This window comes from Condylura cristata, unplaced genomic scaffold, assembly GCF_000260355.1.
Source record: "Condylura cristata isolate star-nosed mole 26May11 unplaced genomic scaffold, ConCri1.0 scaffold00029, whole genome shotgun sequence".
NCBI lineage: Eukaryota > Metazoa > Chordata > Mammalia > Eulipotyphla > Talpidae > Condylura > Condylura cristata.
The window spans coordinates 11,864,989-11,891,276 of NW_004567130.1; the positions used below are offsets into that span (position 1 = coordinate 11,864,989).

At 54.1% G+C, this 26,288-nt stretch overlaps 1 protein-coding gene across 1 annotated transcript in view; it reads left to right on the forward strand.

The window, feature by feature from the left end:
* Positions 1 to 17,031, forward strand: part of CMKLR1 (chemerin chemokine-like receptor 1) — a 39,698-nt gene extending 22,667 nt beyond the window's left edge. Inside the window, exons 2-3 of the mRNA XM_012730814.1 lie at positions 12,785 to 12,859; positions 13,498 to 17,031. Of these exons, the coding sequence (XP_012586268.1) occupies positions 12,857 to 12,859; positions 13,498 to 14,622 (1,128 nt within the window). The 5' untranslated portion in view covers positions 12,785 to 12,856 and the 3' untranslated portion in view covers positions 14,623 to 17,031. The remainder of the gene's footprint in view (positions 1 to 12,784; positions 12,860 to 13,497) is intronic.
* The last annotated feature ends 9,257 nt before the right edge of the window (positions 17,032 to 26,288 follow it).

Genomic DNA, 26,288 nt, shown 5'->3' on the forward strand with positions numbered 1-26,288 from the left:
TTTGGAACAGATGTTTGAATGCTCGGACCTAGGCTATTTCTGAGCCTGCCACGCCTGCTTCTGCCTCAGGACCTTTGCACTAGCGGTTCCCACAGTCTGGAATTCTAGCCCATCAGAGACAGTCCCTGGTCTCCTCCTCTTAGTCAGATCTCTGCTAGAAGTGATCATCTCAGAGAGGGTGTTGGCCTAAAATAGCTGCCCTGTTCCTCTTTATATTTTATTCATGGCGCATATCACCACCTGCTGTTCCATTCATTTTATTTTTCCGGTATTCGCATAGTGCTTCCAATAAACCCAGCATGCTTTAAAATATTACCCATGTAAATTCATTTCATCCTTGTAACAACCCCATGAAGGAGAAGCTGGAATCACTCCTTTTCCTCAGATGAGGAAATTGGGGCACCGAGAAGTGCATTGATTTGCCCAGAATGGCAGAGCTGGGAAATCACAGAGCAGAAAGGTGTGCAAACCCAGGAGGCATGGCCCCAGGGGCCTTAGCCCTGTTTATGCTGAACCCGTTTATGTTTGTGATCAGCTCTGCTCCGCTGAGGATTCTGGTCCCTTGAGGGAGGCAATGTGTTCCCTGCCGCTTCCCCGGATCTGGACCTGGCACAAAGTAGTAGCTTAATGAACAGTTCTTGGAAGGCAGGAGGCAGGAAGCAGGAAGACAGAGGATCAAGAACAGGAGGGAAGAACCCCTGGCCTCTGAGCTTTCCTGTCAGTCAGCCCAGTGTCAAGGCCATCGAGCAGGAAGTGCCTCAGACTCCCGGAGGGGTTGAGTCAGCCTGTCTGGGAGGGGCCAGCCCCACCCTCGCCCACCCTCCAACAGGGCTCTGTTTTCTGACCTCTCCCAAGTCAGGTGCCAAACCACACTCCTGGAACCTGGGGCCATGCTGAGTCCATTTCCTCCCCTGATGGGGCCCTGGAGGAGGCTGCTCCAGGCTGGAGGCAGGAAGTCTCTGGACCTAGGTGGCCTGAAGTGAACGGGACTGTTTGGCCGCCAGAGAGGGGCCCAGGCAGGGTTACGCTCTGCCAGATGTGCTGGGCCTGTGTACTGCTCAGACGTGAAGAGACTCGCAAGGGGCCTGGGAGCTGACTCTGCTGGCTGCTGGAGTCTTCAGAGCATCCTGCATTTCCAGACCCCGCTCCAGAGAGGGCCTGGGCCTGCTGAGTGTCCCCTAAAACATGAAGCCTTCCGAGGGAGCGCCTGGCATGTGAGGTTCAGTTTCCCTTCTGCGAGATAATCCTCCCTTTCCTACCAAACTAATCGCTAGTGGTGAGCATGACAGATGTGAGGCCTAGTACTTCGCCAGGCTTGTTTCATTGACTTCTCACAGTCTGATGCTACAGAGGAGGAGCCTGAGGCTCAGAGAGGTGAAGTAACCTGTACAAGGTCACACAGCCGGCAGGCTCTGGACTGGGGTAAAGACCTTGTTCTAACTGCCAGGTAACAGGATTTTTAGGGAAAACAAGAACATAGGGGCCCGTCAAAAGCTCAGCCTCCCGACTTTACCTGCTTCTCACCCGGCGTTGAGAAAGATCCCCAAGCCGCTGGAACCGCAGTTTTCTCATCTGTTCAAGAAGGGACAGCTGGCCTCCTCGGGCCTGCGGTAGGCCTGGCTGTTTCGCTACATAGCTCATTTTCCTTCTTCAGGGTATATTGGGATCTCCGGGGCCTGCAAGTGGAAAGAGAGGCCTGGCTCGAGGACACCGGCCTGGGTCACCCCCTTGTCGCTCAGTGCCCCTCTGCAGACAGGGTAGGGCAATCGCTTGGCTTCCTCGCACTTTAATTAAGTGGAAGCATGCCTTGCAGAGGCTCTGCAGAGCAGGGAAGGGGTGCGGGCTGAGCTGGGGGTGCAGAGAGCCCGTGGCCCTGACTTCCTCGGCCAACCAGGCCAGCGCTGGCCCTGGAGGAGGGCTGCAAGGCCCCTGGCTGCACTGCACCGAGCTCTCATCCCTGCTCTGCTTGCAGGCACCTTCCAGGCTGGTCCTGCCTTTCGCTCTGGTTCAGAATCTGCAAACGGGATGCAGTTTGGCTTCCTCCCGACCGTGGACGGTGCTGCTGTGCTGGCCACCCGTCGGTTGCGACCTGAGTTTTCTGCGCAGGTGATGCTGAGGCTTACTGTGCGCCGGGCGCTGGGTCCACACCGTTGTTCCGTGACCAGCTCATTCTCCAGGGAGGAGGTCCCCGAGTCGGCTCGAGGTGAACCCAGCATGGCTCAGAGAGGTGATGTGCCCACCACTGAAGTAGGAAGCTCCTTTGGGGCTGGTAGTGTGGGCTCCTCACCTCTGTGCTGCTGGGATGAGTGTCAGACCTGTCACGTCAGCAAGGACCCCAGGCGTGTCCGTAGGGAGTTGAGGGGGAGACTTGTAAATGAACTACAAGGGGTCCCAAGAAATCATGTAGTCCAAGACCCCCTGATTTCCTGGGAAAAGGTTCTATTATTACCAGTTCATAGGTGACTCAACTACAGCTAAGTGAGTAAGTGAGGTAAAGCGACTTGCCAGGGTCATATAACATGAAGCTGAATCATACTGTCCTTTTTTTTTTTTTTTAAGATTTATTTATTTATGCATACAGAACTGGGTACAGGCCAGAGGTGCAGGAACGGTGAGAGGCTTCACCAGAGACAGAACAGGCAGATCGACGAAGTACACTGCTGAGGGGAGCAGCGGGCGGGTCAGGAGAGGTCTGCCACGCCATGTGGTCACCTCCGGGGCAGGCGGGAATCGAACTCATGTGGAAGTGGCTTTAGCTTCTCAGTGCTGTGCTTTAACCCGCTGCGCCACCAGGGAGGGCCCCACACTGTCTTTTTAGTGACTTCTAGCACGAGGCTGGGAATAAGCAGACACTTGCTCTCTTCAACTCTGGTGTTTTTAAAACTTAAAAGACTCCAACTTCCTCGCTTTGCAGATGGGGAAACAGAGCCTCCAAAGGGTCCTTTTACCTAAGGATATTTGTCAAGCAGAGTCTGAGATAGGAAAGGGAGCGCTCTGTTCTTAATCTGGGCTCCAGTCTCAACTCTCACTGGTCACCGGAACGTGCTGAGAGTGGCCCTCCCTGGGCCCAGCATCTCTGTGGCCTGGCCTAAGCACCAAGGCATCTTGGCGGGAGGGCCCGCTGGGCTCCTGCACCCGCCTGGGCTCTACTGTGGCTTTCGGGTGCTGGGGGGTCCCCGTTCATCCCATAGAGCAACCAGGATGGGAAGGGAGCAAAGGCCAGTAAGGGTTAGAAACCAGCTCAGAGCAGCAGCTCCGGGCCCCCTCCTGCGTCTTCCTCCTCACTGCAGACAGGCATCTCAAGGAATAAAGTGGGGCCCGCATTGGCCCTCCGGCGTGGCGGGCTGTGCTGGGCCTGGGGCTGGCTGGCTCCTGCTGGGAGAGTGACCACCAGACCACTTCCTGAGCAGCTTGTGCAAACGCCCGGCACCCGCCCCCCACACTGTGTATACAACTCAGGGATTATTTGCATGAGTGGGCTCAAGGCTGACTTCAAGGGATTAAACTAATGGGGTGCTGGGCCTCCCGTCCAGTGGGATATAGGCAGTGAAGAATATGTGTTTACAGCCATTCCCAGGAGCTGGGCAGTGTTTATGGGGAGAGGCCCAAATTCTGCCCGTGGCCTGGGATACAGGCTGAGCAGCTGAGGGTTTAGGGTCAGGATGGCTTTTTGGCCTGGAAGGAGCCACCATGCGAACATTTGCTGGGGGCCCCTTGTGGCTGGGAAGGGATGCTGGGTCTCCAGCAAACTAGGGGGGCTGGATAGAAAGGGAAGAGCCCCCCTGTACCAGGGCCCGGGAGCCAGTGGCCGACTTCCGAGGCTGGGTCCAGCCCTGTCAGTGTTAGGGGAAGCAGGGCCAGACCCTTTGGGGCGAAGGGACTTTGATCAGGGGTTTGTGTTCCCCTGAGAACTGGAGTCGTTGCTGAGGGCCCTTAAGTGGGGAGTGATACGATCCATTTGCATTTTGAAAAGCTCTCTTTTAATGAAGTGACAGTGCTTGCTAACATTATGCTTTAGGTGTGACCATCAGTGTCTGTACCTACGCCATGATGTCCCGCCCTCACCCTGCCTTGGTCCTCTGTCCATCTCCCCCCTTCCCCTCTGTGACCACTACTGTGTTTTGATAATCTGTTTGCTTCTGTTTTGCCTCTTTATCCACCACCTGTGAGTGAAACCATCTGGCCCTGAGTTTCTCTGTCTGAAGTATCTCACTGAGCACGATGCCCTCAAGGTCCATCCATGTTGCAAATGATAGGACTTCATCTTTTAATATTTGGGTGTATTCCCCCTCCCCATCAAATTCTTTGGTTCTTAATTGAGGTGGCAGAAAGACCGACTGAAAAAATTTAAAATTTTAGTAACTACTGTAAATGGGGGCAGAAAAGATATCTCTGGCTACTCAATGGATAAATGAAATCACGGTGTGAGGAGACCAGGGCCCTGTCTCAGTAGGGGCAGGAATGACGGGCAGCTTGGTGGGCTGTTAGGAATAAAATGAGGCGCTTTGACAGACATGGGTTGGGGTGGTGTGGAGAGCCTGGTTTCTGGATCAGCCTGAAGTAGGTGACCCACCGAAACGTGGTGCCTGGTGGGAGCTTAGGAAGGTTGCATGTAGAAAGCGGGTGTGGGGGGCGGTTAGGGAGGGGATGCCACAATGATGCAGGTGGAGACCTGGAGGAAGCTGCTGGCCCATGGACCCAGGGAGCTTAGCTGCGCTGTTTCATGGATGCCCTGCAGATAAGCAGCAGAGAAGCCTGACCTTGCTCGGCTCCTGCCCTGCTCCCCTCGCTGGATCTGTGCTTGATCAAGCCCAAGCAGCGGTCAGAGGGCCAGGGGGGCTGTTGACGCTGTTCCTGCTGGCCACCTGCTGATCAGAGCAAACGTGGAGATTTGGAAACAGCACACAGGGAGAGAGGGGCACCCTCCGGACTCAGGGAGCGCCGTTTCAGTGGAGGCAAGCCAGGCCTGCGCTGGGAGACAGGATATTTTGGGGCATCCGGCTTCCATGTCTCATCAGTTACTGAAGGCTGTCTGGTGCCTCTGGCCTCTGAGCAAGTAGCTGGCCAGGTGAAGGGTATAAACCAAGCTCCTAGCTTTCACCCCCTGCGAGTGCTAAGCTCACTCATGGCCCCATCTAAACCCAAAGCAGCTGAGGCAGCCTGTTGGGCAACCGGTGGGCTGTCTAGCCCCACTGCAGTGACTCAGTGAGCCCCACGGGTGGGCGTGGGACCAGGGAGGAATTCTCTGCCGACTCAGAGCTAATTCTGTCCTGCGGCTGGCAGCCAGGCCTGCAGCTGGAGCATCTGCCGGTGCTGTGTGGTTTCAAGGTTCCCCAGACCTCAGCGCTGGAGACCCAGGGATGATAAACCCAAGGTGTCTCCTGGAGCCAGCTTGGGGGCAGAAAGACCCTTTCTCCTGCCCTGGAGGGTGAGGGGCTGGTGGGGGGAGCAGCCCAGGAACTCTGCCAGCAAAGACATCAGGACCTAGAAGGACCTGGGGGAAACGGGAACTTTTGAGGGGAGAGTGGGGCCTGGGAGACCCGATAGGCCCCTGGGCTGGGCCTGGGCGCCTGGGCCCATGTCTAGGAGAAGGTCAGTGGCGGCTGAGAGAACTGGAGTCTTGCTGGAGCAAGTGAGTGACCAACTGCTGCCGGCTGGGCTGACCAGGTGTACAGGTGAGGGATGTGGGCAAGTGAGGTGAGGGGCGGCTGAGCTTCACAAGGGAGGGGAGGAGAGAGGGAGAGAAGAGGCAACTGAGAGAGGAGACAGATTCTACGGAGAGGAGAGGCAAGGAGGGGCACACAGAGACAGGCTGCGGGAGCAGAGGGGCGAGACCACGACAGAGACGCAGCTGGCTGGACAGGAGGGAGCGAGTCCCGGATGGACACGGGGCGCCCACTTGGCTGAGGGTCTTGGGCTGTGTGACACAGAGGAAGCGGCAGGCAACACATCTGCTGCCCAGATGTGGCCCCACCCCCCCCCCCCGTCCCCCAACTCCCCCCTGAGCCCCCAGGGACGCAGGCAGCCAGAGGAGTGGCCGCCTCGCTGGCCCAGAGTCTCGAGTCCACTGCTGCTCTCCAGGCATGGGACCCCAGGCCAGACCCTCCTCCCCTGCCTGGGCCTGCCTTGGCCCTGGCTCGGTAGGGCTGACGGCAATGACCTTGCAGGCCTGGGGGCGGGCGGAGATGAGAAAGGCCTGTCTGCCCTCCTGCGGCCGCTCCAGGGCTGGGAGCAGCCAGCTGCACGTCCTTGAGGGGCTGCAAAGTGAATGGGCCACCCCTCCCCCCCAAAGTGTGTTCCCCACAGCCGGGAGCCTCTCCTTGCCCCTTCTGCAAAATGCACAGCCTGAAGCCTGCAGAACGAGCTGGTGGGAGTTCTGGAAGATTCTGCTGGGTCAAAGAGCAGAACAGAGGGCTCTAGAATGTTCCTGGTAGGCGAGGCCTGAGTCAAGGAATGCGGCCGCGTTGGGCTGCTCAGCAGGCGTTGCATTTGAAGCCCTGCATGGCCCCTGCCTGCTCTGAACGACCTTTCCGTGCAGAAGGACAGACCTTGTCAGCCTGGCCATCGGGGTGACCTTGGGCACAACCCTCCTCCTCTCTTGGTCTTGGTTCCCTCTGCATCACTAGTGCTTTGAGTAGTTCCTGGAAAGTAATGTTTGTTTAATAAAAATTAAGCCAGCGACAGCTGTCTGAGAGTTCTGTTCTCCGAGGCTGGGACAAGCAGATGTGGCCTTGAGCCCATGTCCCATCCCAGCGAGGGTCGGCGGTGGTGGCCCGGGTGTGGGCCGGGCCCTGTGCAGCAGGAGCTTCGCCTGGGAGCCGGCTGGTGCCGGGGGCCAGACTGGCCCTGGAGCTGCCTGGCGGCCTGGCCTGGTGTGCCCTGGGCTGGGGGTGGCCGAGTTCATCCTGCCAGGCAGAGCAGGCTGGCAGGCGGGGCTCTGGGGCTCCCCACGCAAGGTCAAGGCTGCTGTTCAGCCCTGTGCCTGCCCAGTGTGGCTTCCTCGGGTATTCAGTGACCTGGGCATGAGCTGCCCATGGGTGAACCCCAGACAGGATGTGGGGGTACCTCTTTATCTGGGGCCTTTCTGGACCTCAGGAGGGGAGGGCAGGCTGATGTGGCCACCCCCTCTGTCCATCCTCGTCTGCTTCAGCGGCCTCTGGAAGCCCTGGGCACTTCCCTTATTTTCTTTCTTCACAGCCTTCATTTCCTTCCAGCCTGGCTTCCTACCCCTTCCCCGCCCACCTCCGCTCCCACGGAGCTGTGCTAATCTGTTCAGTGTGTATCTTGTTATTTGACTGTGTCCTCACAAAACACATGTTCCTGTTTGCAGGCCTGTTTTCAATGTACTTCTGCGCTATTCGGGTAGGTGGCTTTAGGACACCCCACGTTCCATGATGTGTCGCCCCTAACAGCTGCCTGGTTGGTAGACCCTCTCCTGCCACGGCCCATGGCCGGCCATCAGGGCCCCCAGCTTCCAGCCAGCTGCAGGCGCTCTGTGGAGGCTTCAGCGCCTGGATCCATGACCCAGTTTGTGCTGGCTTTCTCCCCCAAGGGCCCTAGCTCCAGACAGCCAGCACCTGTGGCTCTTTGTAGGAAAACTGCCCTCTGGGCTGGGAGAGCCTGGGAACAAACCCCCCACTCCCCCCACCCCCAGGGCGGGGTGGGGAGATATAAATACTCAGTCTGCAGGAATGTGACCTCCATTGTTCCCCGAGCCCTGACCCAAAGCCACGGTTCCTGGACTGTCCAGGCCCTGCACCGGGTGGGAGACCTCTATTTCCACTCCTACCTCTCCATTCCCTTAGCGGCTTTAAAAACAATCCTAGTATATCAGGAGTCCTCATTTGAGGCTTGCTGCTGGACAACAGAAGTACAGGCGTACCTCCCAGCACTGTGCAAGGGCATACTGTCTGTGGTTTCTTGCAGGGCCCCAACAGGGCTCACGGGTCCCCACAGCATGGCGCTGTTAAAGGTGGTCCCCAGAAAGAGGGAAGGGTGAAGCTCGCAGGGAGGAGAAGCTAGGAAAGAGGGAGAAGGAAGGATGGAGAGCAAGAAGGAGAGCTGGAGGAGGCATGTGGGGTAGAGACAGGGGAAGGAACTCACTTGCTTCTGGGCCTTGGACTTGTCCCCCGGCTCGGGGGACAGGGAAGGAGACACTCAACAGAGGCAGAGACGCGGGTGCGAGACTGCGGGGAGGCTGGCAGTGGCGGCCTCTGTCTGCCTTGGGTTTGATTCTGCTCCTTTCCCCCCGGACCTGCTGGCCTCCGTGGGTCCCACCGGCAGGGACCTTGGACCTGGGCAGGCTTTCGGGCCTCAGCCATCCTGCTTTGGGTCACCCCTGCTTGGCTGGGCGTTTACCGCGAGGGGAGGGGACCGGTGCTTCATGGGGAAACTATTTTATCTATTCTTCCCCTTCTCTTTAATGCACACTAGTTGTGTTAAATTTCCCTTGGGCCGACCCTGTTTGGCTGGGCGTCTACCCCAGAGGGGGTGGATAACTTTGGGTGTTTCATGGGGAAACTATTTTATCTGTTCTTCCCCTTCTCTTTATTACACACCAATTGCATTCCAGTTCCTTTCCGGTAAAGGTGCTATGCTCCATGTATGTTTGTCTTGATGTGGCAGATGGCAGAGCCCATTTAGAACAGGCAGGTTTGGGGGGCTCAGGGTGTCCTTCTCCTGCCCTGTGGCAGCATGAGAGCTGTGCCTCTACCTGCCTGCTCTGAGGGGTTTTACTACCCCCTACCCCAACCCCACCCTTCCCACTTCCCTCCCCACCCCCACCCCTTCCTGCTCCAGCTTTTTAGTTCTTGCCACATTCCTACTGACAGGCCTAAAACGCGTGTTGTTCTCATTTGCATTTTTTTGACCACTGATTTGTGCAGTGATTTGCATGTTTCCCTCCTATAACTGACCTGCTCACATCATTTGCCCATTTTTCTGTTGGGTTTGTTGTCTTTCTGGACTGCAGGAAGGAACTGCTTGCCTCTCTAGATACCCATGTTTGTGAGACAGTGTGTCTGAGAGTGTTTGCATGGGTGTGGGTGCACGTGTGTGTACCTCCGTGTTGTGGGTGCACATGTGTGTACCTCCGTGTTGTGGGTGCACATGTGTGTACCTCCGTGTTTACGAGTATTTTCCTGTCTGTGTGAGCATGTTGTATGTGTGTGGCCCTTGATCAGGATGGGGACCCGGGCATGGGTGAGGTTGTGGGGCAGAGAATTGGGGAGTCTCCTAAGTGCGGTGAATAGGCCGAAAGAGCCACAGATAGCAATGGTAAGTGAGAAAAGCAATGGCAACGATTGGCCAGTGTGCTGAGCCGGATCCCAGGACCTGAGCAGGGGACTTCATTCTGAAGGCAGGGCTTTAGAGAGGACACAAAGGTCAGGTGGGTGTCGGGGTGGGCCTGGGGCCAGTCGGCCTGGGAGGAGGCCTGTGACAGGCACGCACAGGACAGCCCCCGCAAGGAGTGGAATCGGACCCAGTGCCCAGCACTGTTCTAAACGCTCACCATCAGCATTTCAGCGCATCCTCCCAGCCGCCCTGACAAGTGGGCAGGGCGGGTATCGCTCCCAGTCTCATTTTGCAGAGTGCCCAAGGGGGGCCCAAGATGGAGCGAGTTGCTCCCACACCACCTGCCCTTGGCACCCACCCCGGAGACCTACGGACTCATGGAAGACAAGGGTCAGCCTGGGAGGCTGTCCCCAGAGCCTCAGAGAGAGCCAGCTCTGGCCTCCGGTTCTAAATAGGTGTGAGTTCCTGAACTCACAGAAGAACCTGGGCCAGGACAGCTCATCTGCCCCCTGGAGTCTCGGGGGCAGGGTTGGCTGCAGATTCACCTGCCTGCTTTGGGCTGTGATGGATGATGTCACCTTTGGCAAACAGTTCCCACGTGTGCCCCAGGTTGTCCAGAAACCCAGAGAAGGCAGATTTCTTGAGAGGCTGGGAAAACAAGATCAACAAGGAGGTGTCCCCGGAGAGTGGAGCTGGGGGCCCTCGGCATCAGAAAGGGTGTGTATAGACATGGGAACAGGATTCCATTTTCTGGAAAGCAAGGTGGGTAAGAGAAGTGTCAGAGTGACCTAGTGTGAACTGGCCACTAGCTGAACATGTGACATGATTTCACTTCCTCACCTGGACATTGAGAGTAATAACAGTAGCACCCCTGAGGATTGTTGGGGTATGTGCTAATACAGTGGGAATGCTTAGTGTCGTGTTTGGCTATTGAGTGCACTAACCAATTGCTACTTATCTCAGGGAAGCGAAACCAATATAAATGAGATATAAGGGTCAACCTAAACCAAAGGAGAAACCTGAAGACCCACAGGGTTAATGGTATTACTGCCTTGACTTGCGAATGTGACCCTGAGCTTCCTTGTGGCCACATCAAAAAGGGAAATGTGACTGGTTATAGAACTTGGATAACCAAGAATGAGGAATCAGCTCAATACCTCAGGGGAACCAATGTTGCTCTGTACTCTGAATTCGCCAGGGCATTTCTCACTGGGCAGGGGCTTTCATAAGGGGTACCACGAGGGAGGAAGTGGCAGCGTCATTGGTCAGGATTTCCATAGCATTGTAGACACGAATTTCCATGTAATTGCTGCTTGCAGAAGCCTTGAAAGAAAAAGGCAAAGGGAAGCCTGGGAAGGCAACACAGGGAAGTCAGCAGTGTTTGAGGATCAAGAATGTGATATGGTTGGGCCCAAGGGACTTTTCACTCGGAACTTTAGAAGTCAGGCTCTGGAGTGAGACTTCCCAGCTGTGCGACCTTGGGCAAGTTGCTTTACCTCTCTGAACCTCAATTTTCTCATCTGTGAACTAGTTATCTTTGCAGGACTGTTGGGAGCATTGAATAGTCTTTGAATAGCTTTGGGTGTTCCATTGAGAAACTATTCTTTCTTCTCGCTCTGTGCACAAAATTCTACTAAAGTTCTCTTCTATTGAAGGACTGACATACTAGCTTTGTCTGAATGTAGCGAATGGCAGAACCCACTTAGAAGGTGCAAACTTGGGGTTTGTGGCCCCCCCTTAGCCTGCCTGCTAATATGTATATTCATATATATTTGTATCGTCCTCATTATTATTTTCCTGGTTCTGCAGGCTTTAAAGACTGTGAGTAGCTAGAGTTCTATAGCACCTTACAATTTATAGTCAGCAAAGGAGTCACTGTCATTTCATAACACTCCAGCAATACGTTCTACCAGCTCCCCACCCCACCAGGCGAGATGAGGAGAATGGAGCTTAGAGGATGGAAGTCCTTGTCTGTGTTGCCCTTATCTTGTTCTCGAACCAAGGGCCGGGGAGACAAGTGGGCAGGACACATGGTCCCTTGGTCTCCGGGTCCCTCCCAGCTTCCCAGACAAAGGCTTTGTGGCAGGAGAGGCGCAGAAGGGCAATGGAGTGATTATAACCGCACTGCCCGGCCTCCAGGCCAAGGCACAGACCCTGAGCCTTTTCACGTTTCGGCCCTGCGGGGGAGTGAGAGTGAGGCCGCCTCCATGAAGTGCCAGGCATAGTCCCTGCCACACACTACCTGCAGCTACACCAGTCACACTCCATCTGACTCCTGAATGGGAGGCAGCTGCAGGGTTCCTGTCTTCTCATGCATTCCAGAGCCCCACGGAGCCCTCGAGACACCTCTGGGGTACCTGTCCAGCCTGCAGGCTGGGACGACACCCAAGCTGAAACCCCGGAGTCCCTTGAGCTTAACATCCACCACGGAATTTTCCAAGTGGTTTTTATTGTAAAAGAGGACTTTTATGCAATAAAATGTAACTTCAAGCGCATTAAGGACAAGTCATGGATTTATATAGAAGAGGGTTGGCATTGTTTGTAAAGAAGCACTGACTGGCTGTCTTGCGCAGCTAAAACAGTTGCTCTGGAGCAGATGGAGAGAACGTGGATGGTGGAAAGTGCATGGGTTCTGGGGGTGCCAGAGCCCCGGATTCTAGCTGCAGCTGGTGCCTCGGGGCCCAACAGTGGCTGAGGGTTCCTGCCTGCCAACACTCAGCTAGATGCTCTGCATTCCTGGTGCTGCACTTTTTATTTCCACTCTGCTTAGTTCAAAGCCACACAGCTGGCTTTGAGCGGCCAAGGCTGGGTTTGAACCATACACGTGAGCACAGCCTTCAAGACCTCCCAGGCTTGCCAGCGCCTCTGTCTCAGCGTGTTCTTCCATACACTGGGAAACCGTCCCGCTGGTTGTTACGGGGTCGTGGGACATCCCATTGAAGTTGCCTGGCACACCGTAGGTGCCACGTGGCTATTTCCTCAGCAGACAGCGCTGATAGCAGAGCCTGTGTCTGCATTCACGGCACCCACAGGGGCCCTGAATGCCCGGTGAAAACGAGGCTGCGTTCGCAGGGTCTGTTCCATAGCTCTAGACAAGAGTGATGCCACCTGTTTGGAAAAACTTCAGGGAGACAAAGCAACATGATAGAATTACAGTTCTTGGCACATAGTGGGTGCGATGGGCATGTAGTAGGTGCTCTGAGCAGGTCCTCTTCTTCCTGGGTGTCCATCACAGCCTGGAATGGCCTCTCCTGGTGCCTTCCCCAGGTAGATTTGCGCCCAGACAGCTGCAGCCTCTCCTCTGTCCCACCTTTGCTCAAGCTCTCAGCTGGGATAAGCTGTGGGGCTCCCAAGGGCCTGGATGATCAGCCCTGAGTCTGCAGCTTAGTCATTCAGCCTCTCCAAGCCTCTGAACCAGGCGTAGCCACGACAGAGCCTCTCTCTGGCCGAGCACTGGATCCAATGGCTGCCTCCTCTTCCTTCCCTGCAGGTGTTTCTGGCTGCCTGCGGGGACTGATCAGCCAACGACCCCCACAAAGAGCTTCAGACGCTATCGCTGTGTATGGTAAGGGATGCCTATGATCAGGTTTCCAGGGGTACCCGTGCTGAGCACCATTGCAAAGAGGGAGCATAGAAGAACACCAGCCTGGCCGTGCCCTGGGTTTGGGACTCATGGCTGGAAGCAATTTCACAGCACAACACAGTTCTCCTTCATTGCGCTTGGCACTGTTGCAATTTTTGTATGATGTGAGGAATTTTTTGATGAATGCTCATCTCCCTCACCAGACTGTGATGGGGGGGCAGAGGGTTCCGAGGAGGCAGCAAAGCATGGTAGTCAAGAGGATAGGTTCTGAAGTAGGGTTAACTCTCACCTTTGCTTCTTCCCAGGTCTCTGACTTTGGGCAATTTACTTAAACTCTTTTTACCTCAGTTTCCTCATCTGTACAGTGGGGCTCATGACCTACTTACCTACCTCACTGAGCTGTTTCAAAGATTAAAAGAGGCTTTTATGTCTTAAACCCTTAGATAGTGCCTGGTTTTAGGAAGTGCTGAGGAGGCTAAATAAAATAAAAGGGCAAAGCAGGAAGTGGTTAAACCACCAAATGGCCTTTACTCAGAACCAGGGAGGGCATGGGGGGGGGCCCACCTCTACAAGCTGGTTCCAATCAGGGTTCCCCTAACGGCCCCTGTGTTCCCTTGCAGAGAATGGATTATTATAACAGCTCCCCCACTCCTGCTTACGATGATGATGATTACGGAGTGTATGAAAGTGACCCCATCATGGTTCTGGAGGAGTCACCGTACGTAGAAGGCAGGTTGGCCAGAATCTTCCTGGTGGTGGTCTACAGCATTGTGTGTTTCCTCGGGGTCCTGGGTAATGGCCTGGTGATCATCATTGCCTCCTTCAAGATGAAGAGGACAGTGAACACGGTCTGGTTCCTCAACCTGGCCGTGGCGGACTTCCTGTTCAATGTCTTCCTCCCGATCCACATTGTCTACGCCGCCATGAACTACCACTGGGTTTTTGGGAAGGTCATGTGCAAGATCAGCTACTTCCTGCTCATCTACAACATGTACACCAGTGTCTTCCTGCTGACCATCATCAGCTTTGACCGTTGCATCTCTGTGCTGCTCCCGGTCTGGTCCCAGAACCACCGTAGTGTCCGGCTGGCCTACATGGCCTGCATGGTCATCTGGGTCCTGGCTTTCTTCTTGAGCTCTCCGTCCCTCATCTTCCGGGACACAGTCGATCGGCAAGGGAAAATTATCTGCTTCAACAACTTCAGCCTGTCAGCAGCAGGCTCTGACTCACAGTCAGGTCACTCTGGACAGGACCCTGTGAGCTTCACCCGACAAATGGTGGTGACCATCACTCGCTTCTTCTGTGGCTTCCTGGTCCCAGTCCTCATCATCTCAGCCTGCTACTTCACCATCGTCTGCAAGCTGCGACGCAACCGCATGGCCAAGACCAAGAAGCCCTTCAAGATCATCATGACCATCATCATCACCTTCTTCCTCTGCTGGTGCCCTTACCACACACTCAACCTCCTGGAGCTCCACCATGCCAATGTGCCCAGCTCTGTCTTCCACCTGGGTTTGCCCCTGGCCATGGCCATTGCCATTGCCAACAGCTGCATGAACCCCATTCTGTATGTCTTCATGGGTCAGGACTTCAAGAAGTTCAAGGTGGCCCTCTTCTCCCGCCTGGTCAATGCTCTGAGTGAAGACACAGGCCACTCCTCCTTCCACAGCCACAGGAGCTTTACCAAGATGTCCTCGATGAATGAGAAGTCCTCTGTGAATGAGAGAGAGACCAGCATGCTTTGAATGCATAGGAGTCGCCTAGCAGACACTCTCAAACTTAGAGCCCTGAAGCTGTGCCTTTTTCAAGACCAACGCAAGAACTACTTCAGTATTTTGCCTGGGCATGAACAAGGTTTGGGGCTGGGAATTCAGGGCTTGGGAGCCCTTTCTTCAAGTGGCATGTGGGCAGAGCCACATCTTGTTTACAGCTTCAGACCAGCATCCCTGCTTCTTGGGAGTCTTGCCTTGAACAATGCAAGTAAAAAAGGGGGTGTTCTCAAGGATGTTGCCATGGATGGGGACTGGCGTCAGACAACAGGATTAAGCTACCTACTATGCTCTCCCCAGGAAAGACTCAAGCACTCTACAGGTCCATTCCTGGTGTGAGCAGAGGTAGTATCAGAGCAAACCCCATGTCACACTCACCCTGTACACCCTTACAGGGATAGAATTATCTGCTTCAACAACTTTCGCCGTCAGTGGCTGGCAGAATTGAGTGGACAGAAATCCCACCACTCAAGCCTGTACAAATGCCCAGGTTCCTGGGGGAGGAAGACAACCTAGGAGGCCAACTTCCAAGACCTTGCACTTGGCTTTCAGATGAGCTGTGAAGACAGACAATAGGCCCTAGGGGGTCACGTGAGCTCTTTGTTAGAACCATACAAAGAGGGCTGCAGTGAAGACTTGGGTCTGGGAGAAGGCACAGAGGAAGCAGGCCCTTCCAAGAGCTCTGGAGCCTCCCACAGCTTAGGGGTCAGCTGTCTTGGGGAGTGGGTTAGGGATGGCTCTGGCTCTGCTCTTACTTTGCACTTCTGAGTGGGACAGTCTGGGGTAGCTATGGCTACCGCCTCCATTTCTCCACAGGGATTCCTCCCTCCTTCCTCACCCGCTTGGCTTTGGCTGGAGATGTTCCCAAGTCAGAATTCCAGAGGGGCGGGGATGGGAGTGGCCAGGTGTCCCTGTCCTTCTCTACTGCCTCACAGCTTTCCTATAGACCAGCCCCAAAGTGAGTTCCACAAGCACCCTGGGAGCACTTGCAGGGCAAAGCGCTGAACTTGAACTTGAAACAGAATCTGGAGCCTGATTCTGTGCCATGAAGGTGCATAGCACACTGCTTTTCCTCATCGAGCACGACACCTTCCAGTGCTTCAGTTTCCACTTACAAGTGACAGAGCTCAAGTTCGGGGAAGGAAGCAACTCATTCAACGTCACACAGTGAGCCAGAAACAGAGTTAAGATCTGAGCCCAGCTTGGTCTGGGCCCAGAATCCTGTTCTTTTCTGGAGAATGCATTTATTGAGAATATTCTACACAATGATACTAATCTACATTATTTAGCACTTCCTATGTTAAGCACTTTATACTTTATCTCATTTATTCCTACATGAGTTAGGTTCACTATTACCTATTACTTTGCCTTTACCCATGAGCTGTCAGAGGTTCAGAGAGGTTAAGTCACTTGCCTGAGGTACTCAGCTGGTCCCTCTGCCAGAGCCTTAATTTAAACTTACATTTGGCTCAAAAATCTGCAGAAATCTTGAGGTTTTGACCATAACTATCGAATCCTCAGTGGGTTAATGCAAACATCTTAACAGCCTTTGCATCAGCTTTGCAAATGTTTTCAAAAATGATCTAACATGGCAAAAAAAAAAATTTACTTGCCCTTCTGCTTCCTTGACACGCACGTCAGTAGGCACCCAGAAGGACCCCCAGCTCCTGCACCCCTGAGTGCTCCAGACTGCAGTGGGGAGAGGATCCTGGCAGGAAGCAGCCTCTTGTGGTCATGAGGCCCTCTGGCCCCCACATGTCCACATTCAATTCAGTTGCGATCCTCTCCGTGGCGAAGCCAACTCTCCAAGAAGCTGCAGTGAGCAGATGTAATGTCTACACAGCAGTAAGTTCCTGAGGCCACAGGCTGTTTGGCATCACACTTCATTAAGAGACAAATTGTTTCTTTCCTCCTTGGGTCTTGGAGCTGATGACTAGGCAGCTCTGAATTGACCCGGGGCTGGGCTTCTGCTTGCCTCAAGCAGTCTGAACATGGGCAGTTTGAGAGCAAGAGGGGAGCCTGCTGGCTGCCCGGCCTGCCCTCCCTCTCCAAGGACACAAAGCTGGTGGCTGAGGCACCAGGCGCCGGGGCCCCTGCAGGTCCCGCAGAGTACGTCAGCCACCAGGACTGTTCCCCCAGGCCCGTGCTTCTTCCCAGGCCTGGTTCTCACTCCTCCCTGGCTGTGTGGAGGCCAGGCCTGGCCGAGCAGGAATCATTTTGTTGTTGGGAAAGCTGATGAACAGGAGCAAAATTCAAACCGGCTGTTTTCCCCTTTCGGGTCGGGCCTCCTTTCTGGCTGCCCACCAGTCTTCCTGCCCTGACTGTGGTTTCCCATTAAATGTCCAAATACAACCACAACCGCCCCTTTAACCTCGTCCTTACAGATTCTTCTGAGCCAGAGCCTGGCCAGCAGGGCCTCAAAGCTGCCCCTGGGTGGGTGGGTGGGTGTGTGGGCTGAGGGGCCAGGGGGCAGCGGGCACAAGAGAGGAGGGCATTTGGGGACAGGGCAGGAGGAGAGAGATGCATCAAGCCCGTGGGAGGATGGTGATGAGGGAAAGCTACCCAACACTTGCTGAGAATCTACCATCATCAGGCACAAAAGCTCATCACATTTTCAGAAGGGTTGTACAGTAAGTCCCTCGGATGGGGTGGGTGGTGCAGACAGGGCCGCCTCCCCCACTTGGGGCCTCACAGACAGCACGCGGCAGCTGGGGCTGTGAGCTCCTTTTTCTGCCTGAGCTCCCAAGCCCACACAGAAGCTTCGATCTACATACCATGCATCCGTCCACTTGCCCACTCATTACCCACCTGCCGGCCCCCTGAACATCGCGCCCATTCACCTCAGCATCCCCCGCACTCATCTCTTCACACACCGGTGCAGCCGCCCACCCATCTATGTACCCTCTACCATCTACATACATCTCTGCAACCACCACACATCCAGGCCATAAAAATGGATGTGCCAGGCCCTCTGTGCCAGCATGTACACAGCCTCTGTCCTCATGAGCTCCTTCCTGGGCCAGTGGGAAAGCCGGATGATGAGTTTTAAAACCACACCCCAAATGGGAAAGACCAAAGTGGGTGCCTAGCCCCCGTGATAAAGGTCTGACCCCGCTGGCGGATACTGCTGACATGGAGGGCCTGGTCGGCAAAAGAGTGAGAATGAGGGGGGACCCGGCCCGGGGAGAGGAGGGCCAGGCCAGACGCGGGGTGAGGGCAGCTGGCACAGGCGAGTGGCCTCCCCGGACCTGCACAGAGGAGGGAAGGGGCTGCTCTGGGGAGGACAGAGGCAGCGGCAGGCGCGGCCCGGCTGTCTCCAGAGGAGCGTGATGGTGTGCGGCCTGCCACGGCCAAGGCAGAGCTCACACGTTGCTCCCGAGCTAGCCTCGCTTGCTCAGGGGAGCAGTTAGTGGGAGACCAGCCCTGGGCCCATTTCAGCTGCTCAGAGGCCTCGGTGTGTTGCTTTATTGACGGAAATTAATTGTAAATATTATTCAAATTTACCTCCCAGTGCACAATTATATTTCTCAGGGGAGCCCTCTGAGCACATAATAAAGCCCTATAAATAATACATGTATTAACCTAAGAGCAGCAGCTCATGCTAATGCAGCAGTTGCCCGTGCAGATGTGGGAATTTATGCAGATGACACCCCCAAGTGAATGGATTTGGGGTTTCACTTCAGAAGTCTCCCCGAGTCCTTTCCTGGGGGCCACCAAGGATTGGATTCCCTCTAGGCACTTCCAGTTCACTATCTCACTGAGTCCTTACAGGGGCTGTGCTATCTCCATGTGCAGAGGAGGAAACAGAAGCTCAGAGAGGTGCAGTGACTTGCCCGCCGTCACACAGCCCGTTACAGAACTACGATGTGAACCGCGGTCTGATTCTCAGGCCACTTGCACACAGAGCTGTCCTCTGAAGAGGTCGTCCCTGGCGGGGGAGCAAGTGGTGTTCTCTCCCCAGAGTCTGTTCTAAAGAATCGGGAGGGGGGACACTGAGTGTGGCCTTTTCCTCTGGGAGGAAATGGTGTCCAGATGGGTTGCCGCATCCTCGTAATCCTGGGGTCTTAAGGTTACTGAGTTTGGAAGAGGCTCTATTTCACCAAGTTCATCTCTGCCCATATTCCCATTGCATAGGTGATAAAACTGAGGCATCTTTGCAACTAAGATTGGGACCTCTCCATCTCCGCTGTGAGATAGGGGCGAACACACTCCTGTGTCTCTTGGAAAGACTCGGGCATTCGCCACGCTGTTCTCTTCTCATTTTAATTTGCTGACAAAGGCTTTGGTGCTGAACCTCCCCAGAGGGCCTCTGCTCAGGATCTGGGAGTTCCTGGGAAGTTTCCAGCAGAATCCTGGCTGAAGCGAAGGCAGGAGATCTTGGGGGAAAAAAAAAAACAAAACAGTACAGGACAGAGACACACTGTACTCAGGGCAAAACCTTTACCCTTCAAAGTTGTCCTGGATACAGGCGAGGGCTGCTCGCTCTTGATCTAGTGGTAGTCCTGTGGCTGTTTTTCTGTGCAAAAACCTTTTATCTGTACATATAAGATGAATGCACTTACTGTAGTCAGATGCCGCAATAAATGTATTTTTAAAAGTAAAGTAATTCGCAGCATGAATGACACCCACTTCCTGTGATGTCCCGCACCGAATCAGGTTGGGCCTTCTCTCTGATTCAAAAGAGCATCTTTGAGGAAGGAGGTCCCTGCAGGGTCCATGCAAAGAGACAGCATCTCTGGGACGACTGAATCCTCCCAGAGCGGACTGCAGAGGTCTTTGACAGTTCTGACAGAGCATCACATGGCCCCAGGGGGGCAGACTGCCTCGGCTCGGGCGCTCCACATTTACCAGGGCCGGTGCGGGCTAGAGTTTTGTCCCTAAGACCTTGTGCAAACTATTCGCACCTGCAAAGGCTTAGTTTTCTCATTTGTAAGATGAGTATAGTAAGAGTTCACTGCTCCTGAGGTTGCCTGGGGCTCAATGAGATGCCACATGAGCATGTAGCAGATGGGGGGGCTCACATGCACCCCACTCTTTCATCTGGATGTGCTTGGCCTCCTCAGAGGTCTCCCCACTTCCAGGTTGGACCCCCACCACTCACGCTCCCCAAAGCAGTCAGAGCGAGCACCCATCACAGAGTCCAATAACTCAGGGCCTTTCTCATGATTTAGAAGAGCGGGGAGGGCCAGCACTGTCTGCTCCAGACCCTTTCTGCCTCCAAAAGCAAAACAACGCAGACCACAGATTAGCCGCCCAAGCCTGCCCCTGGCCTTCGCTTTCGCTGTTCTGCCATCCCTCGGACGCCGATGCCCGCTCGGCTTCTCTCGCAAGTGAGAAGGTCTCTGTGCATGTGCCACGTCCTTCCTGACCTGACCCCACTCCCCGTCTCTCAGCTCCCTTGTTTCTGTTTCATTACGCTGCTTCCTGCCATCTGGAATTATTTTATTTGTTGATGTGTTCAGCTGTCTTAAGTCTGGCCCCTCGGGGCAGGGAGCTCAGGGCAGGGGCTGTGTCCGCCTGGCTCACCTCTGCAGCCCAGTGCCAGGCAGCGCCCAGCACACAATCAGCATTCTTGCTGAACAAGCGAAGACAGACCCACACGTGGACGATTTCTGAGATCGTCATCAATCCCCTCCTTCCTCATCCTTATCACATTTCATGTAGTTGCACCAATTTGTCATTTCCAAAGCATGTTCATGGCTTTTTCTATCTTGGTGAAGCGTGCAGGGGTGCCGGGGTGGGTTAGCCCCCTTTTCACAGCCATGGACACTGAGGCCGGATCACTTACTTAAGGTGTGGGGAAGCCAAGGCGCTTTTCCCTCTACTTTCAGCAATAGCCACGAAGGTTGCCACGAAGTCCTCCTTCCCTTGGTTCCCCCTTCCCCTTGTCTGAGTAATTGCAGCCTGAAAATAAAGGAACCAGATGCCTGCCCCCACCTCCTCCTCACCCTCCTTCTATTGTTCTGTGGTTGTTCTTTTCCAGACCAGAACTCTGTTAAGGATTTGGCCAGTACAAGTGTGACCACACACTTCCTGTGTTTGTCCTTCCATTTGGAAATCGTGGATGGAGCAAAGCTCTGGGTGCCAGGTCTGTGCTGGGCACTGGGTGTTACCTGGTGGCTGTGCATCTCTGGGCCCCAGATGCCTAACCCTGGGAGAACCCTGGCAGATGCTTGGCACTGCCCTGGTCCAGGGCTCTGTTGGGGACTGACTCACGACAGGCTTTCAGGCCTGGGGACAGCAGTGAGAGCTTCTTCCGTGGCTATTCCAGCCTCCAGCCGGTTTCATCCTCATCAGAAGCCTCAAGGGCAAAATCCCTTAACTCTAGAGATGAAGAGGTTGAAAATGTTACAGAGCAGGATGAGGGGCACCCCAGGACCCCCAAACCTGCTTGCTCTAAATAGGTTCTGCTAAGTGCTGCATTAAGACAAGACAGACTCTAGTGCATAGGAACTTTAATACCATGAGTGTGAAATAAAGCAAAGGGAGGAGACAGCATCGTTTCCAAGTCAAGCACCCAAAGTTACCACCTCCTCATGGGTAAATGCCCTGATGAAAAGAGTTGGCCCAAAGCAGAACCACTGAGGCCCCAAGACTTGCCGCCGTCTAAGGCACCGTCTGGTGGGACCCACAGGAGAGGGGTAGAAGGGGCCAGGTAAGTCTGGAAGACAAAGAGCAAAATCAAAATCCAACTCAGGACAAAGGCTGCCACTGTCACCCTCCCCATGGGTCTCTCACCCCCGTCTCTGTCTCTTGCAAGTGTCTCTTTCCATGGCCCTGGGGTCCCTGGTGCAAGTCCAAGGCCGAGAAGCAAGGGCGACTCCTTCACCTGTCTCTGCTCCAGGTGCCTCCTCCAGGTCCTCTTGGTCTCCTTCCTCCCTGCCCAGCTCCACCCTTCCTTGGGTGGAGCAGAGAACCTGGAGACTTCCCTTTCCCTGGACACCACCCTACCCCAAAAGGGGCCAAGCAAGTTTCCCAGAACCCCACATACAGCCAGCCACTGGTGTTTGTGGAGCACTTCCTATGTGCCTGGCTCCAGTGGTCACATCCCTGTTGTTCGAAGCAGTTCTCCAACACCAGTGTGCTCATGAGCTAGGCCTTTTTTTACCCATGTCTGTAGCGCTTTATGGTTTACACTGTTCGCCTGGATGTGCCACTTTCTGAGTTTTATGCATTCGGTTTAGAGGACTGTGTACACAGGGAGAGAAAAGCTTTCTGTTATAAAGTCTTGAACTTCTCAGGAGTGAGAGGAAAAACACTTCTTGGCTGTGACTTGCTGAACTGAGATTGACTCTGGGAGTCAGGATGCAGCTGTCAGTAACTGCCCTCCTTCCTCGACTCCTCTAAGTAGGAGAGTGATCTGATCCGACAGCGCTCCTGACCCCTGGAAGAGCAGCAGGGAGGTGGCCCTGTTAGCCCAAACGGATGTCGAATGTCGCCCTGAACGTGGATTGCAGGCGCCCTGGTAGGCTGAGGGAACCAGAACTTGGAACAGAATAGGATTTCATGATTCCTGCCAGAATCACCTGAGGGACAACTGGCGTTTCAGCTTGTTGGAATCTGAAATGTCACTCCTTCCTGGTTCTTGGGTTTCTCGGGCCCTTCACGCCGGGCCTCTGACCACTGCACCTCCAAGGGTCCAGATGGTAGATCTATGGAAAATGGCAGAGCCCTCTGGACAAATGCACAAGGCCCTCTGGTCAGGCCCCTCCCCAGCATCCTGGTGGGGAAACAGTCCTCCAAATCCAGGGGAAGAGCCCAAAAGTCCCTATGCCCAGCAACTCTGTTCTTTGCTCTTCAATGCAATCATCTTTTCAAAGCTTCAGTATTTTTCTCATGTTTTGGTTTGAACACATCAACCCACATAAATCTGAGAAGCAAAGAAGCAGAAGATCAGTGTACCTTAAAAAACTGGGACAATAGGGCCCTCCCTGGTGGTGCAACAGGTTGGGACACACTGCAAACGAGCTGTAGCTGCTTCAGTGTGAGTTCGAACCCCGCCCCGGAGGTGATCCACATGGTGCTGCAGACCTCTCCTGTCTCACCCGCTGCTCCCCTCAGCAGTGTACTTTATCGATCTGCCTGTTCTGCTCCCAACTGTTCTGGTGAAGCCTCTCACTACCCCTGCATCTCTGGCCTTTACCCCAGTTCTGTGTGTCTAAATAAATAAATCTTTTTAAAAAAAGGTTCAAAAAAAAAAAATACCTGGGACAGTAGCGACATGAATGAAATTCCTGATAGCACATTCTCCTTTGGATTCACAGTCTGGAATTAACAAAGCAAAGGTGGAAAGAAGTCAGATTATATGGCCTACAAGTAACAGAAACCTCAACTCAGAACAAGGAAAGTACTTCCCTTCACCTACTAAGCATCCCTGTGTTTTGGAAATGCAGTAACGGGATGATGATGTCAAGGACCCAAGTGTTTCCCACTCTCTGCGCTGTGACAGTAAATTGTCCCCTGGGTGGACAGTGCCAGATGTCCCAGCCCCCAGCGGAATTCCCTCACACGTCATGGGTCAGAACCAGGTCAGCTGGTGACGGTTAAACCAATCCCTGACAGGGACAGGGGAAGGGCTTGGTCAATCAGGGTCTTCCCAGAAGTTTCCTCCCGCAGAGCCATTCAAACACAACCATGACAGGAAGAGAGAAAAGGGGTTCGGGATGGGCACCCAGGGGTGGCTACTGCACAGAAGACAGGCCATCCACTAAGAAATGCTGTGCCAGCAGATGAGGCCACAGGTTCACCTTGTTATAAAGAACCATAAACTCTTAGAGCTGAACAAAATGTGTGTTGGTGCATGGTGGGATGAGGAGGTGGAGATGGCTCTTAGCAACTAAGATGACATGTCTTAGAGGACCAGATGCTTCACCTCCCGAGAATAATGATTTCTCCTTTCCTGTATATTAAGCAGCATATAACCTTTGGCAAAAAATTAAAATACAGAACAAACAAAAAGAAAAAAAAAACACGAAAGTGAGATCCCCTATATTCCCAGGGACCCCTGGGAGTTCAGTGCTATTACCATGTCAGTTCTTGCTCTACAGCCTAGTTCATAATGCCTGTATCTTTCCATATCCGTCTCTCCAGCAAAGAGATTTGTCTGTATAGTCTGTTCCTCAGCATTTTTTATCCATTTTTAAAATCAGCTCAGCAGAGAGTCCTCGCTATCCTCTTGATTATTCAAGTAGTTGTCTAGTTGTCGACTTGGTAGAAGTACAGCCATGTCTAGGCAACCCCCTTTCTGTAGAAATCTATGCATTTTCTATTTATAAGTGTTGTTACTGGTGGTTTCCCTGGCGGACTGCCCCGGACTGGTGACCACAGAGCTGAGCCTGGAAAACCTTACTCTCACGTGGGCAGTTCCGGTAACCGGAACTTTCTGCCCACAGCCCCGCCTCTGCGTCCCTACACCCACCCGGGGGGGCCCCTAGGGGAAGAGGCCAGCCAGCTGGGGAAGAAGGGCTGGTGGGGCAGGGGGCAGCGACGTGCAGACACGCGGGGGATTCAGGTCAGCTGACTGGGGCATAACCTTTCCTGTCTGGGCCTCAGTCTCCCCACCCACCAGACTGGAAGTAAAATGCCTTGTAGAGGTGTATACAAAATAATACATATGAAGAGCTTCTCACAGCCTCTGGCAAATATGTACTTAAACGTTGCTAGCTTTTGCCGTTGTAAATTCTTCTTCTTTTTTATTGGTACAAGACTACACGTGCTTTGTGATCTCTGGGGGCCCTAGCCTAATCCAGGCCATTGATTCAGGAGGCTGCACAAATCTGCCTAAATTATGTATTGGGGTCGCACATGGAATGTTTGCTACAATTTGGGTGTGTGAAGAAAATATAATTTCTTTGTCTGTAGCTGCTTGGGTCTTTCTTATGCTATCCATCTCACCTCTTCCACTCTCCTGGGTCGGCAGGAAACAAAACAAAAGAGAAGACAAAAATTAACCCATATTGCAGGAGGAATTGTACCTCCCCCCCCCCCATGGCTAAATCCATATGCCAAAGTCCCAACTCCCAGGATGTGGCCTTTCACTGAGTCAAATAAGATTGCGAAGGTGGGTCCTGATCCAGTAGGACTGTAGTCCTTATAAACCGGGAAGTTTGAATGCAGAAGGTCCAGAGGGAAGAGGCCAGACAGACAGAAGAGGGTCATCTACAAGCCCAGGACACAGGAGCGCTCCCCCCACTGTGATCCACATAAGGAACCAACCCAGCTTGCTTGCTTGATCTTGAACTTGCAGCATCCTGAACCAAGTTCCTCTCTGTGATGTAAGTCTGCGGCACCTTGCTGCAGCTGTTCAACATTCCTGAGCAAATGATAATTTACAGGTCCCTGGGTAAGATTCTCCCAGAGAAACATACTCACCTCTGAGCTGACCCTCCCCAGCTTTCCTCCTTGGGCAGCTTCCAGTGCAGGAGGGTGGGGCTCAGCAGGAGTCTGGAGCTGCCCAGGGCCCTCTGCACCCCCCGTTATAGGAAGGTGTCCCCATTCCCCCAGTCTTGTGTGTGCACATGGAAAACCCTGGAAGGAGGCGCTTTTGCTGACTAGTGCCAACTAGCTTCTCTCGGCTCCCCTGAATGTAAACCCTTGGCACGCCTGCCCCCCACCCCCCCCGCTCAGTCTGGAATGGGGCACCCCTCTTGTTTGAAGGTGACTCAGTTGTGTTCAGTGGCTGCTGCTCCCATCCAGGCTATATGGGAACTGAGCAGCCAGAGTCAGTGAGGATTTGGGGCCCTCTGAGCCCCAGCCCCACCGCCCGGGCAATAGCCTCACACCTGGGGGACAGGGGTATGGCCCTCACCCGGCGGAATCCAGAAATGGCTTCCAGGAGCAGCTTTTGTGTGTGAAAGGAGGAAAATTAAATACGTCAGGAAATGCTCCGTCAAGACAGCCGCCGGACCTCTGTCCTCTGTCCCTCTGAGCCATCCTGTGAGCAGAATACCACATGGGTCTCCCTCCACCTGACACACCTGCCTCTCCTCCCAGGCGCAAGGACCCTGGGGCCCAACTGGACAAAGGGCAGGCGTTCTATGCTTAACAATAACAGTGATTCGAAATTTCCAGAAGTTTCCCTTTACTGTTGCTTTGTGCTGCTCCCAACAGACTTTGCCTCTTAAAAATTGGAAAGAAAGTCGTAACATCATCGTTAAGACTGTTAATAACAACTCTGCACCTGCAATTGACAATTATCTGCTCTGCACAGGTGAAGAATGGAGGCTGTCGGCGTGAAGTCCTGGCGGGGGGGACCAGGCTACAGAGATAATACAGGAGTGAAGCCACCTTGGCCTGACTTCGAGGTGCTGGTCACGGTGCCAGTGGAGAGGTCAGGGCTGGGGGTGTCGGCGAGGCTGTGTCAGCCCCGTGCGCACTGCAAGCTTCTTCTGCTTATGTGGAGCTGCTCATTACATTTCAGAGAAACTGGGGACCACTCAGCAACAGGCTGGAAGAGAAAAAACCTAGGAAAGTGGTGCTTTGTGCATCCCCTCGGGCCCCTAAGTCATCTGTAGTGGGATTAGTGCTGTCTGGAATCCTGGATGCCTGCTCACCCCACCCCACCCCCGCCCCGGCCATCTGTGTCCCCCAGGCCTGAGGGTTGCCAGGATTTAGGAACCTGTTCCCAGTCTTTGGAGACCAAG